Source organism: Passer domesticus, chromosome 10 (genome assembly GCF_036417665.1).
Source record: "Passer domesticus isolate bPasDom1 chromosome 10, bPasDom1.hap1, whole genome shotgun sequence".
Taxonomy (NCBI): Eukaryota; Metazoa; Chordata; class Aves; order Passeriformes; family Passeridae; genus Passer; species Passer domesticus.
This window is the reverse complement of record NC_087483.1, coordinates 32,858,269-32,871,850: the sequence shown is the minus strand read 5'-3', so window position 1 is coordinate 32,871,850 and position 13,582 is coordinate 32,858,269. Positions and strand designations below refer to the sequence as shown.

The following is a 13,582-nucleotide window of genomic DNA, read 5'->3' as shown; positions in this document are numbered from 1 at the left end:
AAGTAACTCCTGTGCCTGAACAGCAGCCACCTAAAGAAAACATTCCTGAGTTGACTTGAATTTCAGTCCTGGACTTTAAACACCTTTCAGTGGCATTTGAATTGACCTCTCAGTGACTTGGTTGGGTTTATTTTGTGACTGAGATGTGATTTGGAGAAAAATGCTGGGGAAAATGTAGAAAGGATAAATGCGTAGGGGTTTTATTCCTTCAACAAAACACAGTCAGAAAGACTGCAATCCTCACTAATTTGGCAAATATTTTGGACAGAATTATTTTTAAAATTGCATTGGACTCAGCAAACAGTTTGATGAGGAAACTGAAAACACAAACAGGGCTTTTTTTTCATGATCAAGGGACTCAGGAACATTTTAAGTCCCAGCGCGTCACCGTGACACTAAAGCATTCAACAACACTTGACTGGCAGCATAACCCATATTTAGAGACATTCAGAACCCAGCTGTCATCTTGGGCATCTAAATAAATCGATCAGCTGTAGGCACAGATATCAAGAAGCACGTACAGACACAAAATCTTTATTCTCATTGCTAGCAGAAGCTTATCATAAGCAGCAACAGTGCCTTTAGTTATGTTATAGCACAGAAATAACTTTGGTTAGTGCAATAAATCCTTTGTTATAAATTCAGAAATAGGCCCACTAACATAACTGCCATCTCAAGTTACCAAACACAATCAATCCATGTAAAAACACCAAATCCTTTGGGAGAAAGGGTCCTTTCTTTGTTCTTTTGTACAGTGCATAAGAACCCAGTTTTTGGGTACAACAACACATTGAAAAAACACTTCAGATGTCTGCAAGACTGTAGTCTGGATATATCCAGGATAACACCAAGCTCACCACCAGAAATTATGAATTTTCAGCAAAATACTAAAGTAAGGAGCACAACACTGCACACCCTTCACAGATGGCTGGGGAGGAGAGTGCCTTCAGAGCCTGACTGGCTGGGTCACTGTTTACCTATGCTAAATATTCAGATTTATTGAACATCCTCTTAAGGGCTTTGCAAAGGAGTTTGAGAAGGTTAGAAATCCTGCTCTGTGTCCCCAGTGACCTGTGAAACGAAAGCAGGATGAACTCATCCTGCCCACCCACACTGCCCAGCGCCAGCAGCAATGACCTGCAGCAGCACATCTTCTGTTTAATGGTTGTGGTAAATTACTGCAGGAAAGGGATGGTGTCCCTGATCCCAAGAGGTGCAAGTTGCATGCTGCAGACCTTCCTGATGTGTTTAAAACACACTAGCTGCTCTCCTTGAACTTAGTTATGCTAGGCAGCACTTAAAATGCTACCATGTCCTTGGGCTAATAAGTGCAACTGATTGTAAATAATTACAGTGTGGTCCTCAGGGATGATCATTAGTACCACAGGCATGGAGACCCAACTGGCCACATCCATCACAGTGCCTAATGGTGCAGTTCACAGGTATTTACCTGGGATGTGCTTGGTTCAGCTGTATCTTCAGCACTGGGGGAAGGGGGCAGATAAAATGCTGTCAATTCCCACACATCTTTTCATACTTCACTCTATTAATGCATTGGTCACCAGAAGATGCAATTAAAGCATGACTGAAATAATTCTCTTCTAGTAAAACAACTCCTCATGTATGTGAGACGGTTTGGGCTGGGACAGAGTTAATTTTCTTCACAGTAGCTGGTATTGAGCCATGAGTTGGATTTGTGCTGGTAACTCAGGGATGTTTTAGCTATTGATGAGCAGGGCTTACAGAATCCAGACCTCTTCTTCTCACCCCATCCCACCACAAGGACTGCACAAGATGTCAGGGGACTCAGCCAGGACAGCTGACCCCAAATGACCACAGACCATATGGTGTCATGCTCAGCATACAGAACTGGGGAAAAAGGGAGAGGGTGGGACATTTGGAGTGATGGAGTTTGTCTTTCCAAGTTCAGCACTATGTGTGATAAAGCTCTGCTCTCCTGGGAATGGTCAAGCAGCTGCTAGTCAATGCAAAGTAGTAAACAAATTCCTTGTTTTGGTTTCCCTGTACATGGCTTTTGCTTTTCTTGTTAAACTACCTTTATCCCACAAACCCATGACTTTTCTTGGCTTTACCTTTCAAACTCTCCCCCATCCCACCATGATGGAGCAGGTGTGTGAGGCTGAGCTGTGGCTGAACCACAACAGTGTGCCAGAAAAACTCCAAGTCACGTGTATGATGCATGGTGACACAGGAGTTTAAGTGCTTGCTAATTCCAGGCCAGTGCTGAAATCCCCTTGATTACTCTTAGTTACACAGAAGTATATCCTGTGTTATGAGCTTATTTTATAGATATTTCAACTTTTTTTTTTTAGTAATACATTTTTAGAAAAAACATCCCCAGCCTGAGTTACCAAGGTTAAAATAAGTAAGACACTCACTGGTTTTACCACTTCTTTTACTGGAATAATTTATCTCCTAATATTCATAAGGTGACACCATTAGCACATTTAAGAAGTGCTATGAGAAGAGCTTTTAATCATGGAGATAACTGTTTATGATAGTTGTCTGTCATTAATCAGTTTGCAAGCCTCATACTCCCTGCTGAGGATGCTCAGAGAGGATTCTTACCAACACAGATCTTTTACACATGTACAAGCTGGATTCTGCATGTATTGCCATTACCACCTGAATAAAATGCCCCAAATATTTGAGCTGCATTTAAAGTGGAGTTGTTCTGGCAAGGAACACTCTTCATCCCAATTCTGTGCAGCTGGAAAATGTTATCAGAAGATTGTGACAGCCCAATTAAAGCATTTGATTTACTTTCAAAACAAGATTTGCCAAAGCACTGCTGTACCTTAGTGCAGAATGCCCCTTAGCACAAGAGAGTAAAAGTTCCTGTCTGAAAGCACCCCTGCTCTCAAAATAAGTAATGCAATATTGTTACTCCTAAAACTGTGTTACCTGTGTTCTTAAAAATATTTAAAAAACCACTAAAAACAGAACAGAATCCTACTGAGATTTAAAACTAACTTGAACTTACTATAAAATTTGATTGCAGTTTTATGTATTCATCTATTTTTAATCTGGCTTCCTAAAGGAGTACATTTTGCAGGGCCAACTGTTGATTTCTTCCCCCTCTTCCTCCTCCCGAATACATGACGAGACTCCTTTGTCCATTTACAAACTCAAAAAAAAAGCAAGCTTTAAAGTACTACTAAGTGTGAACACGTTGAGAGAGAGTAGACACTTCCCCCATGTCATTGTGCAGAGAGAGGGAAAGGAGGCAAATTTAGGAGCTCCATTTGTGCTTGGCAGCAGCTGCTCAGCAAGCACACAGCTGCTGAGGAGCAGCAGCCCATGCTGTCACTCGCACACCGGGGTGCAGGGAAATCTGGGGAAGGAAGGATTTGGGTAACGAAGGATAACTCCTGAGCAAACCAGGCCTCATCAGTTCTGCTCCTTGTGTTCGGGGTTTCAGAGCAGGCACTCATCTCCGGTCCCACTTTCATTAGTACAAATAATCCAGGGAACACAGCGACAGAACAGCAGTCAGTCCCCTGCTTCAGTGGACCAAATTCTTAGACATTTCATCAGGCAGAGGAAATTCATTATGGTATGTTTTTCAAATGAGTCTTATGAGCAGACCTTCAAAAAAGGTATTTTGGAGCTAACTCCTGCTGGCTTAAAGGGAAGCAGGATTTCAGCCTCTGTGCCAAGACCCTCAGCTGTCAGCACACAGTCTGCCTCCAGAGTCCTAACGTTTAAATCTATGCACTTGAAAAGGAACATCTCATACTGCTGCCAGCACAGCAGCAAGAGAAGACAGGAGCTGTGTGTCACACAGTGTAGCAGAGTCAAGCCTGAATTGTCCATCACAAACACAAACAATTGGAAGAACCAGATATGTAGCTGAAACAAGTTACATCCACAGTGAACTAAGGCTAATGCACTCTTCCACCCAACAGCATCCGGGAGGGCAGTGTGGCTGGAACAGCTTCCTGAAGGCAACCCACTGCATTTGTCAAGCTAAAACCTCAAGTCATGGAAAATATCAGTTCAATGCATTTTCAGCAGAACAATAAGCAGTACCACCACCAAGTCTGCATTAGTTATCAATAGTCCTGGGGTCTTTCTAAACTTAGGCCTAGTTTTGGCATAGTTCAGCACAATATATAATGGCAATCACCTCTTACATTGCCAGAGAAACTGCGGCAGAGGAGTGAAAATGCTCAAAATAACATAGCAGTAGCCATGGACAAGAACCCAGGAGCTCAGGGTTCTCAAGTTGAGTTAGTTGTTCAATCAATCAGAGTTCTGCTCTGAAAGCAAACAATACTGAAGAGAAGTTGAAAATGGGAAATCATGCTGTAAAGTGATGAGTACTCAGACTATTTAAGCGTGATTACACTCCTCAGTTATGTTTTGACTCAGCCTACAAAATGTCCTTCTTCAGAGGCACATCTCCATCCTAAACGTGAAGTCAGCATTTCAGGCCTTGTGTATTTAACAGTCATCACAAACAAGAAAAGCCTGGACTTCTGAGTTCACGGTTCTGTGAAACTTCCATGGAAAAACATCACTGATTTCGTTAGCAAGCATTTGGCTCAGAGTACAGAAAAGAAAACAAACTCACATGGTGCATGGAACATCACTAGCACAGATGAATGATCTTTTATAAACTTGTCGAAGTCCTCATCGGTCAGGTGATAAACTACATTTTCTTCATCTGCCCAGGGAGTCTCTGGAGCCTGTGGCTGAGGTGCCTGTGGGCTACAAGACAAACAGACAAAGCTTAAAGGCAGCTCTCTGGTGCTAAGCAGTCATCTTACCAAGTCAAACTGTAAGGAACCACTTTGTGCAGATGTTCACACATGTCTGACACACCAACCCTACTGAACAGCTTCCATAATTGTACCCATCCAGAACTCACAGGCACTGAAACACAGATAAAACTGGAGGAGGAACAAAAAAATCTGCAAGAAGCTCCTGAGGACAGATCAGCAATGGAAGGGGATGGAGAGAGGAGATAACCAGACTGCTTGGTTATTACATTATAGAAATCAAATGCATTTTCTATTACTCTTTTACCCTCCTCAGCAGGATGCTCCCTTTCTCACAGCATTCCCACTTTGTAGTTCACAGGAGTCATTGCAAATGAAAGAAAAAAGCAGTGAGCAGAAACAGCCAATTTAACCCGTCACCTTGGATACTGACAGCATGATTAGGGCAGAGAAAGGAGGAGCAGTGTTGGGACCACGAGGCAGCTACACACACCATTTCCCCAGGAATACATGGTTTTACCCTGAACAGACCTTGGGAGCCAGGGAAGCATCCTTATGCCCTCACTCTGCAGTGGGCTTGTAGGCCTAACTCAGCAAAGATACTCAGCTGCAAGCTTCACCTGAAAGGCAAGTGATGTGTTCTACCAACATCACTGCAACTGCACCTGACACACACAAAGACAGCACTCAGCTGTCTTTGATGGGTCACAGCCACAAGGACTGCCCAAAGACACAGTGGCAAGTCTGGAAACTGAACCTAAGCTCCTCTGCAGCTCATCATCCAAATAAACAATTGGGTTTTTTTGGCTTTTATTAATGTACATTAAAAAGAGAATTTGGCAGCTGTGATCTGAACTATGCTAATTGACATTTTATTTATTAAAGCAGTGTTCACAGAAAAGACACCCAAACATATGAACATTGGGAGCCAGACTTTGAAGCTATTTGTTGTTGCAGTAATGAGTTCCAAACCCCCCCAAATTCCCCAAATTCTTTGGCAAAGTACACGTCTGGATGTGACCCCATCTCTGCTGAAAGCAGATTTACTATTCTTGATTAAAACGTATTATTGTGTTAGCTGCCTGGAACAAGGAATGGCAAACAGATGATAACTCATTCATCTTGCCTTACTCATTTCTAGGCTGAAAGCCTAGTTTGATAAAAAAATCAGAAGAGATGCACAGATTCAGATAGCAAATTCTGTTGATGTAAGCAATAGGTGTGATCCAAGAATATTAAGCAATGCATGCAGAACTGTGATGCACACCTCTGCTGCTGCCTCTGTGATAAACAAACCAAGAAGCAAACATCAAAGTGAAGGGTGGGAGCTGCACCTGGCCAAGCAGCCCAGAGAGCAATAATCTCCAGGTATCCTGGCAGGGTGAAGGCTTTCCAGCAAACACCATGACACACAACGGATTTGGGAGCTGGGCTGAGTAGGCAGAGCATGATGAACATGGACACACTGCCTGCAAAGCACTGGGAGAACATGGTGTTCAGCAGGGCCTGGTGTGACCTATTTCAGTCAGGAATTAGTAAAGCAGGGCACGGGATGTTTATTCAAATAGCCTAATTTAAAATGCTGTGCATGCTAATGAGCCTCCACAGGAGGTGGTAAGAAACACCTCAAGGCCTGGAGAATGCAACAAGCAAAATTTAAAATGTCATTCAACACTGAGACAAGGCACACCCACCACCTGATTAGGATGACAGAAGTCCAGAAGAGTTATGAAAAGCTAATTCAATTGAGATCACAGGACAAGTTCTTGATTTAACAAAGTAGCTGATGCTAAGGAAGGGCCTGAGGGGAATCTATAAAAACAGCAAGACAAACTAAGCAGCTATTGAAGGCAGCTAGAAGCTGCTGGGCTTGCCTACCACTCAGGCTGGTACAGCTGTGTATCTGAATTAACAAAAAAGTGGCATGTACAAAATAGCATCTCTACTGTGCTGGATTAAGGCTGTGTGATGGTTCATCTCTATCTTCTCATGAAAACATCTGAATCTCCATAACACAGTAGCCAATGCTTATTAGGAAGATAAGAAAGGTGAAGTATCTGTAAGACCAATACATTAACACACTTCAGCATAAGAAAGAAGCACATTTAGTAGTTAAAAAAAAAAAAAGGAGGTGTTGGAGCCCTCCAAACTATCAGTTCTTGTCCTGAGAGGAAAAAGCATGGACAATGATTTAAATAATTCTAACTTTCATTAAGTCATATCATGTTCTCCCCCACAAATGAGCCTAACATCACCCACTTTCAGCACTTTACAGTAGTATTTAGAGGGGAAAAAAACAAGAAGAGGGTGAGAGAGAGAGCTGCTTTTCTGCAGTGTACTTATTGTCCACACATAATGGGCCATTTCATATTGCTCAATGTCTGCTGGATTTGCTTCCAAGACTTCACAAGGACAGCACATGCATGCACAGTATAAAAATGCCTTGGCTTTCCTTGCCACGGCCCTGCCATGCCCCTAGTCCTCAGAGTAATATTTTTGTGCAAAAGCAACCTTTCAATATTTTAATATTACGCTATTCTGAAACACAGCCAGTGCACCCCACAGCTATCTCATTGTACTCCTTGGCTTTCCTAAAGCTCTTGCCATACCATTTTGACTACCTGTACTGCAGATTCCTCAAAATAGTATAATATTAAAAATGTAGCATGTTTACCCTATATGCAATTTTATTAATAATTTAATTGATTGTAATTTAAGCATCACTTACTGGCAAAATCTAAGTACACATGACTACTCAATGTGGTTTCCTTAAAAGCTGTACTTACTACACAAAACAGAGGCACCAGGCTACTGCTCAGATCATCTTTTGGGCAACTAATAAGCATGCACTAAGTGAGGACAAACAGCTGTCTTTAGCTCTGGACTGCTGAAGTATCAGCCAAAGCCCACAGTGGCTTGTTAGCAGAGATTATCATTGGAAAGAGCTTGCAGCTGCTCTGCTTTCCTCCAGTAGCTGCGTTCACTTGCTGTCACAGCACTGATATAAAGGTGCTGCATATTGCAGGGATTATCTGGATATTATGTGGGCAGACAGGGGGAAAATACACCCCAAACAGCTAATGTTTCACATATGGTAGCCAAGAGATAACCACATCCTTGCAGAACTGAAAAGCATAACAAAGTGCAGGTGATTAAGCCATATCCTTGCTCCAAGGGCTGATCATCTTCAAGTTGCTGGAATTGCCATCTTGATCACTCACATTTGAAGACTTAATTGACTACACGAGGCTTAATGACTCTGGCTGAATTTCTCCTCTTTGAGCCAATACTGGACAATACTTGCTTGCAGTGTTTGTAGACCCTGATGCTAACAGTGAAATTTCTCAACAGGATGCTGCTCTCACTTCATTTGTGGGTTCCAAATCCTGAAGCCCTCAGCCTACTGCTGCTGGAGACTCTGGGCTACTTACAACCATATGCACATCCCCAGCACAGCCCCAGTGTACAGCAAAATACATTTATTCTGAGCCAATTTTGCTAAGCTGCACTATTACAATAGTTTGCAACAGTCTGTTCCTTCCCATGGGTTTGTTTCCTTTCATTAGCTTCATTTCAGTATTGTTTCCACAACTGCAGCAAGCAAGGGAGGGTTACAAAGATGACACCATGCCCAAGAGCCTGGACTGACTGCAAATGGGATTTCTCCATCACCAGATTATCTCAACTCCACTGTGGGGACTTGCACCAATTGAAGACCAGCTATACACACACACTTTTCCTGTGTGTCTCTGAACAGGTTGTCCCATAGGCTCATTCAGCCTCCAAAACGTTTATGACTGCAAACAGCTCCCTTTAGGTAGAACAAGGTGCTTTCTACACTTTCATGTCATGACAGCAAACACAGATGTTGTAAAAGTGACTGCCTATCCAGGGTGCCTTGATCTTCAGTTTGTCACTGTAAGACACTTTAAAGGCTTCAGCTAAAGGCTGATGAACCAACAAAAACTGCACACTTGGTATATACATTTTTAATAACACAACAGAAGTCAAACCTTTTGCAAGGTATTAAGTTCAAGCACCGAAGATGACAGGAAATTTAACCTGGCATTTTTAACGAAGCTGAGATCTGTGTATCTGCATTTGTTTTAGTCCACAGTCAGTTTCCTATTACAGACAAAATGCAATTGTGAAATGCAAGGCATGCATGCTAAAAACCAAACATTAGTCAATCTCTCTGTATGAGTTTAGCTGATCTCAGCAGGGTAGTTCTGTTTGCTCTTCTGAGCAGAGGGAAGGAGGGAGAGATGTCTGCTCCTAAACCATTACATTCTGTAAATAATGAAGAGTACATAAAAGGTGGAGTGCATGAAGTTCAATGCCTTACTGTTTCAGCCACTCTGCGATATCTGCTGCGGTAGCACCGAAGTTCTCAAAGTTGAACAGGAACTTTCCTTTCCTGTTAAAGCAACAAAACAAGGTTCAGTCCTGGCCCTAACAGATAAAAACACGCAAATATACAAAAGTGCATGATTTCTATAATAGTTGCAAAACATAACCGACTCAAAATAGCAGATTGTAGGATATCCCCGGACATTGAATTCTTCCTTTATCCTTTCAAATTCAGCAGAGTAAACATTCATCCCCGCAAGAACCTGGAAAAACAGAGCATAATCTTACTCATTCTTACAATACAGCAGGACCATCACATCATTTGTTTGAAGACTTAAGTAAAACCCACTTCAATCTGGGCAGATTTTGATTTCATTCATATAGCTGTCAAGCAAGGGGCTCTCTGTAAAAGGTACTGAAGTTTTTCTGATTTTGTGCAAGGGGAAACAAAACAGAACAATACTTGAGTCTAATCCAGAGAAAATGCACACCAGTTAGCATGTCACCTCCTCATTGCTCTGGAAGCATCTCTTGTTTCTTTTTATTCACCCACTAACAGAAATACCTAAAAGGAATTCTCTCAATTGCAACACTCGTGCTCTGCCCTGGACATTTGGATTTTAAACTACAACTAGATTTTTTTTCTTCCACTACAAGTAGAAAAAAAAAAAAGCTCTTAGTTCATATCCAAACATTAAACAGGACACCAGAAATTCTACCCTCAGCTCCCTGGTTTCCACTCCAGCAATGAACTTGTCTATATCTAACCAACTTGTCAATGTCTAACCAACCACAAGCATTATCCCAGTTCAAAAATGCACTTACTGAATGGCAAGGGAAAATCAGCATGGCTTTGATGTGAAAATAAAACGTGCCCTATTTCCCTGAGCTCAGGAAATAGCACATGGCATTTATATGCTCTAAATATGTTAACTTAGGTAGGGCAGGGTATAATGAGAGTTAATTCTTAACCTTGTCCGACACTCTTCAGAAGAGAGGCACACAAGCACAGCAGTTTTTCACACTAGCAGGTAAAACAAAAACTCTCTCCTCCCCACTCCTCACCTCTATCCCAACCCATCCTTCATCTCAACAGTCCCTGAGCTTCACGTTCAGGGCTCCTGTGACTTATACTGTGCCCTGTGACTTATTCTGTGCCCTGTCCAAATGTCTTCCAAATATTTCTGATGTGAAAATTGGAAGATGGGATCGATTCCAAGTTTTTGTGGGTGTGCAATTCAAACAGAGGTCATTCTGCTGTCAAACTCGGACCCAGCAAGTTGCTGAGATACCACTTCCTGATTAACTTAGTTTAATGGCATTGACGGCTTAAATCATTTTAGCAGCAGGGTCTTAATCCAACCCCCTCCTCTTTCCCTCTCCAAAACCAGGATTTTCTCCTTCCAGCTGAAATACCACATCAGAATTTAATACCACGTTCCCGACTGCAGAAAACTGCACAGACCAACCAAATGTGCTCAGAGCCAGCATGAAATAAATCTTAAAGCAGAAAATCATCATTTGAAGGTCAACCGTTCCTAAGAATGTGCTGGAAAGTCACAAAAAGATACTTTGTTTTCTCTTCCCTATCCTAAGAAAGGATAAATTGAACAGAGGAGAGTACAGAAGAAGGTTTATATTGCTGGCCCAGTATTCCACTTTGAATTTTCCTTGTAGTTCAAACAACTGGATTGATTTAATTCATATGAGATTATCTAGACTCAATTCTCCCCTTTCCTTATCCTCCATGCCACAACCTAAAGGCAGGTAAATGCAATAGGATCAAGATACAACGGTTGTTTTATAAAGTAAGAACCTGTTTTGTTAACTAATTCCCTAATTAACACCGGCCTACCAGATTCCACCTTTGCTGTGAACTTTCAGAGGATTTCCTGTGATTTAAGTGGGCATTCCTGGCCATGTCAGACAATTTCACTGTGTCCATCTAAAGGCGATTGATAAAAGTCAATAACTTGGATTCATTCTGGTGTTCATTACATTATATGAAGCATATTTAGCAAACAAAGCTTATTACAACAGGATTTGTTTTAATGACAAGAGTAATAGCTTTAGCTGGCCAATAATCACAGAATTATTAAATATCAGGCTGCCAGAGACCATCAAAACACACGTACTGCCCAAAGTCAGGGTCCTCCTGCCAGATGTTTGGCAAATTTGCTTTTAGCAAATGACTGAATGACCCCAACTTCAATTTAGGTCCATTACCTCTTGTAAATAGCCACTACAGAAACAAAGATCAGTTTATTCCTTTCACCTCTGCAGTGACACTTGACATACTTCAACACTTATCTGCTCTCCACCAAGCTACCTATAATCTAAACCAACTCCGAACCTTTCCTAGCTGCCCAAGTATTTGGAAGTATTTGGAGCTTCTGACCACTCCTGTTTAGTTGTGACCGCCTACCCTGATTCTCAGTTTTCTTGATGGAATTGCTCCAAAAGTGGTACCTTACAGCACCAAAAAAAATTTAAAAATAACTAAAAAGACAAGCACCAAAGGAGGAAAACACTTAAGCACATTCTTAAGTTGGTCTTTACCGGGCAGAGAATTCTGGCACACTCACAAAGTTCATGGGCATTAGAGAGATGGTGAATGGTTTGCTAAAATCCAGTTTCCCCCTGCTCTGGTGGACACTCATTCACCAGAGCCCAGCCAACTCTCTAACCACAGGAATCTTTACTGACAAGGATGAAATAAATCCACTTCTGATTTGAAGCACTTTTTCCTTCTGCACTGGATGCAACAGAATTATAAGCTAACCATAATATAAACTAAATATGCCACCCTGCCTTCTTCCCAGTAACAGCACTGGGACAAGAAACAACCAGTGCCAAGGGAACACAGAGGCCAGTGACAGATACAGCTCACCCTTTCCTTTTTATGACCTCTTCAGTAGGCAATACTGTACTTAATTTTCCTGCCATATAACAGCAGTAATCACCTTTGAGCCTGGCACATCCTGACAGTTAATGACAGGTCAGATTAAAAGGCCAAACCTCCAGCTCATCCAAACCACTCATAAACTTTGCAGCCAAGCCTGATCTGGAGGTCAACGTCACTCTAAGGCACTCCATGAATAATTTATGATGGGTACAGCACACTTAACTTTAGAAATGGCAAGCTGTGTACACATCCCACTCAGGAAGCTAATTGGGTCATATTTTGACAAACAGACCAATTTTTGTGAAAAACATAGGTGGCAGTAGCATAACTGGACTTTCCTCTGAACTGATGCAACACCACAACCCTCCACTGCAAAGAACTGTGTCCCAGCCCTGTCACTCAGCTGTGCAGGATCAGCCCGGATCTATAGAAACCATTTCCAAGTGAGGAAGGAAATACTCAAACCAGAATAGATCTAAATTATCTGGTCTGAATTTAATAAATGAGCTGCACACGAACAAGGAAGGGATAACTGCAGGAGGACAGAGTGCTGTGCAGCATGCCTTCTCTCTGGCACTGTCTCTATAGGTGATGGCTTTAATCCTAAATCCTAATTCCCAATCCCTCTCACCCCACAATGTACAGCCATGCAAGGTGGGAGTGCCTTCCCAAAGGCTGCAGCACATGCTCCTCTAAGGGGAGATGGCCTTAAAATGCTGCCTGGCTTGACAAAAACACCCTTGAAAATATCTTCTAAGGCTTGTGCCATGTCCTAAATAAATCTGAGTAACTCCCACACATTCCAGCCCTAAGCAAACGAGGATTTAAAGAAAACACTTCTGAAAACAACTGGTTTGGAGAATGTTGGGCAGTCTGACAGCACTAGGTGGTCATGAGAACAAATGGCCAGAGCTGCCCCAGCAATGAACTGCAGTGCTTCATCTTTTCCTCACAAGGAAACCTGTACACACAGCAGTGAATGATCCAGCAGGTAGGATCAGACCAAATCCTGCTACAGTCATGAAACAAAAATCCTGTTTCTTCATCCTTTATATACTCCTGGCATCACATAAATCATACGTTAAGCACATTATAAAACCTCAACTAGACAGGTGCCTTTGACTTGCTTACAGAGATCAATACACCTTATAACTACAAAGAGGTAACTAAATTACTGTGAATTCTGCACTTTATTAGAGTCAAAACTTACTTTTATATCAATGTGACATCAGCTTTGACAGAGCTACAGTAAAACTGTAAGATTCTACTAATGCTGAGTGGCTGGAGGGGGATTTCCCTCCCATAACACCGTGATTCTCCACTAAAAAAGTGGATTAATATCTGCAATGAGGGCATCCATCCCTGACCTTGCTATGAAACATCAGGCCAAAAAGCTGATCAAATCCATTTAGGTAAACATTTCTTTCTCTAACAAAATGAGCTCAAAAGGCCTAAAAATTCATAAATTAGAGGCAAAACACAAATCTACATAGTGTCAGAGTCTGTATTCCCACGGAAAAAAACTGCAGTGGATTTTAAGGGCAAGGGAGTTTGCATCTCATTCTCTAAAGTTTTAGAAGAA

The 13,582-nt window shown here is 41.9% G+C and overlaps 1 protein-coding gene across 2 annotated transcripts in view; it reads right to left on the bottom strand.

The window, feature by feature from the left end:
• PDIA5 (protein disulfide isomerase family A member 5) overlaps window positions 1-13,582 on the bottom strand; it is a 112,244-nt gene that overhangs the window by 44,226 nt on the left and 54,436 nt on the right. For both annotated transcript variants that reach the window (XM_064435017.1, XM_064435016.1), the window contains 3 exons: window positions 9,267-9,358; window positions 9,091-9,162; window positions 4,598-4,734 (listed from right to left, as the gene is read on the bottom strand). In XM_064435017.1, coding sequence (XP_064291087.1) covers window positions 4,598-4,734; window positions 9,091-9,162; window positions 9,267-9,358 — 301 coding nt within the window. The remainder of the gene's footprint in view (window positions 1-4,597; window positions 4,735-9,090; window positions 9,163-9,266; window positions 9,359-13,582) is intronic.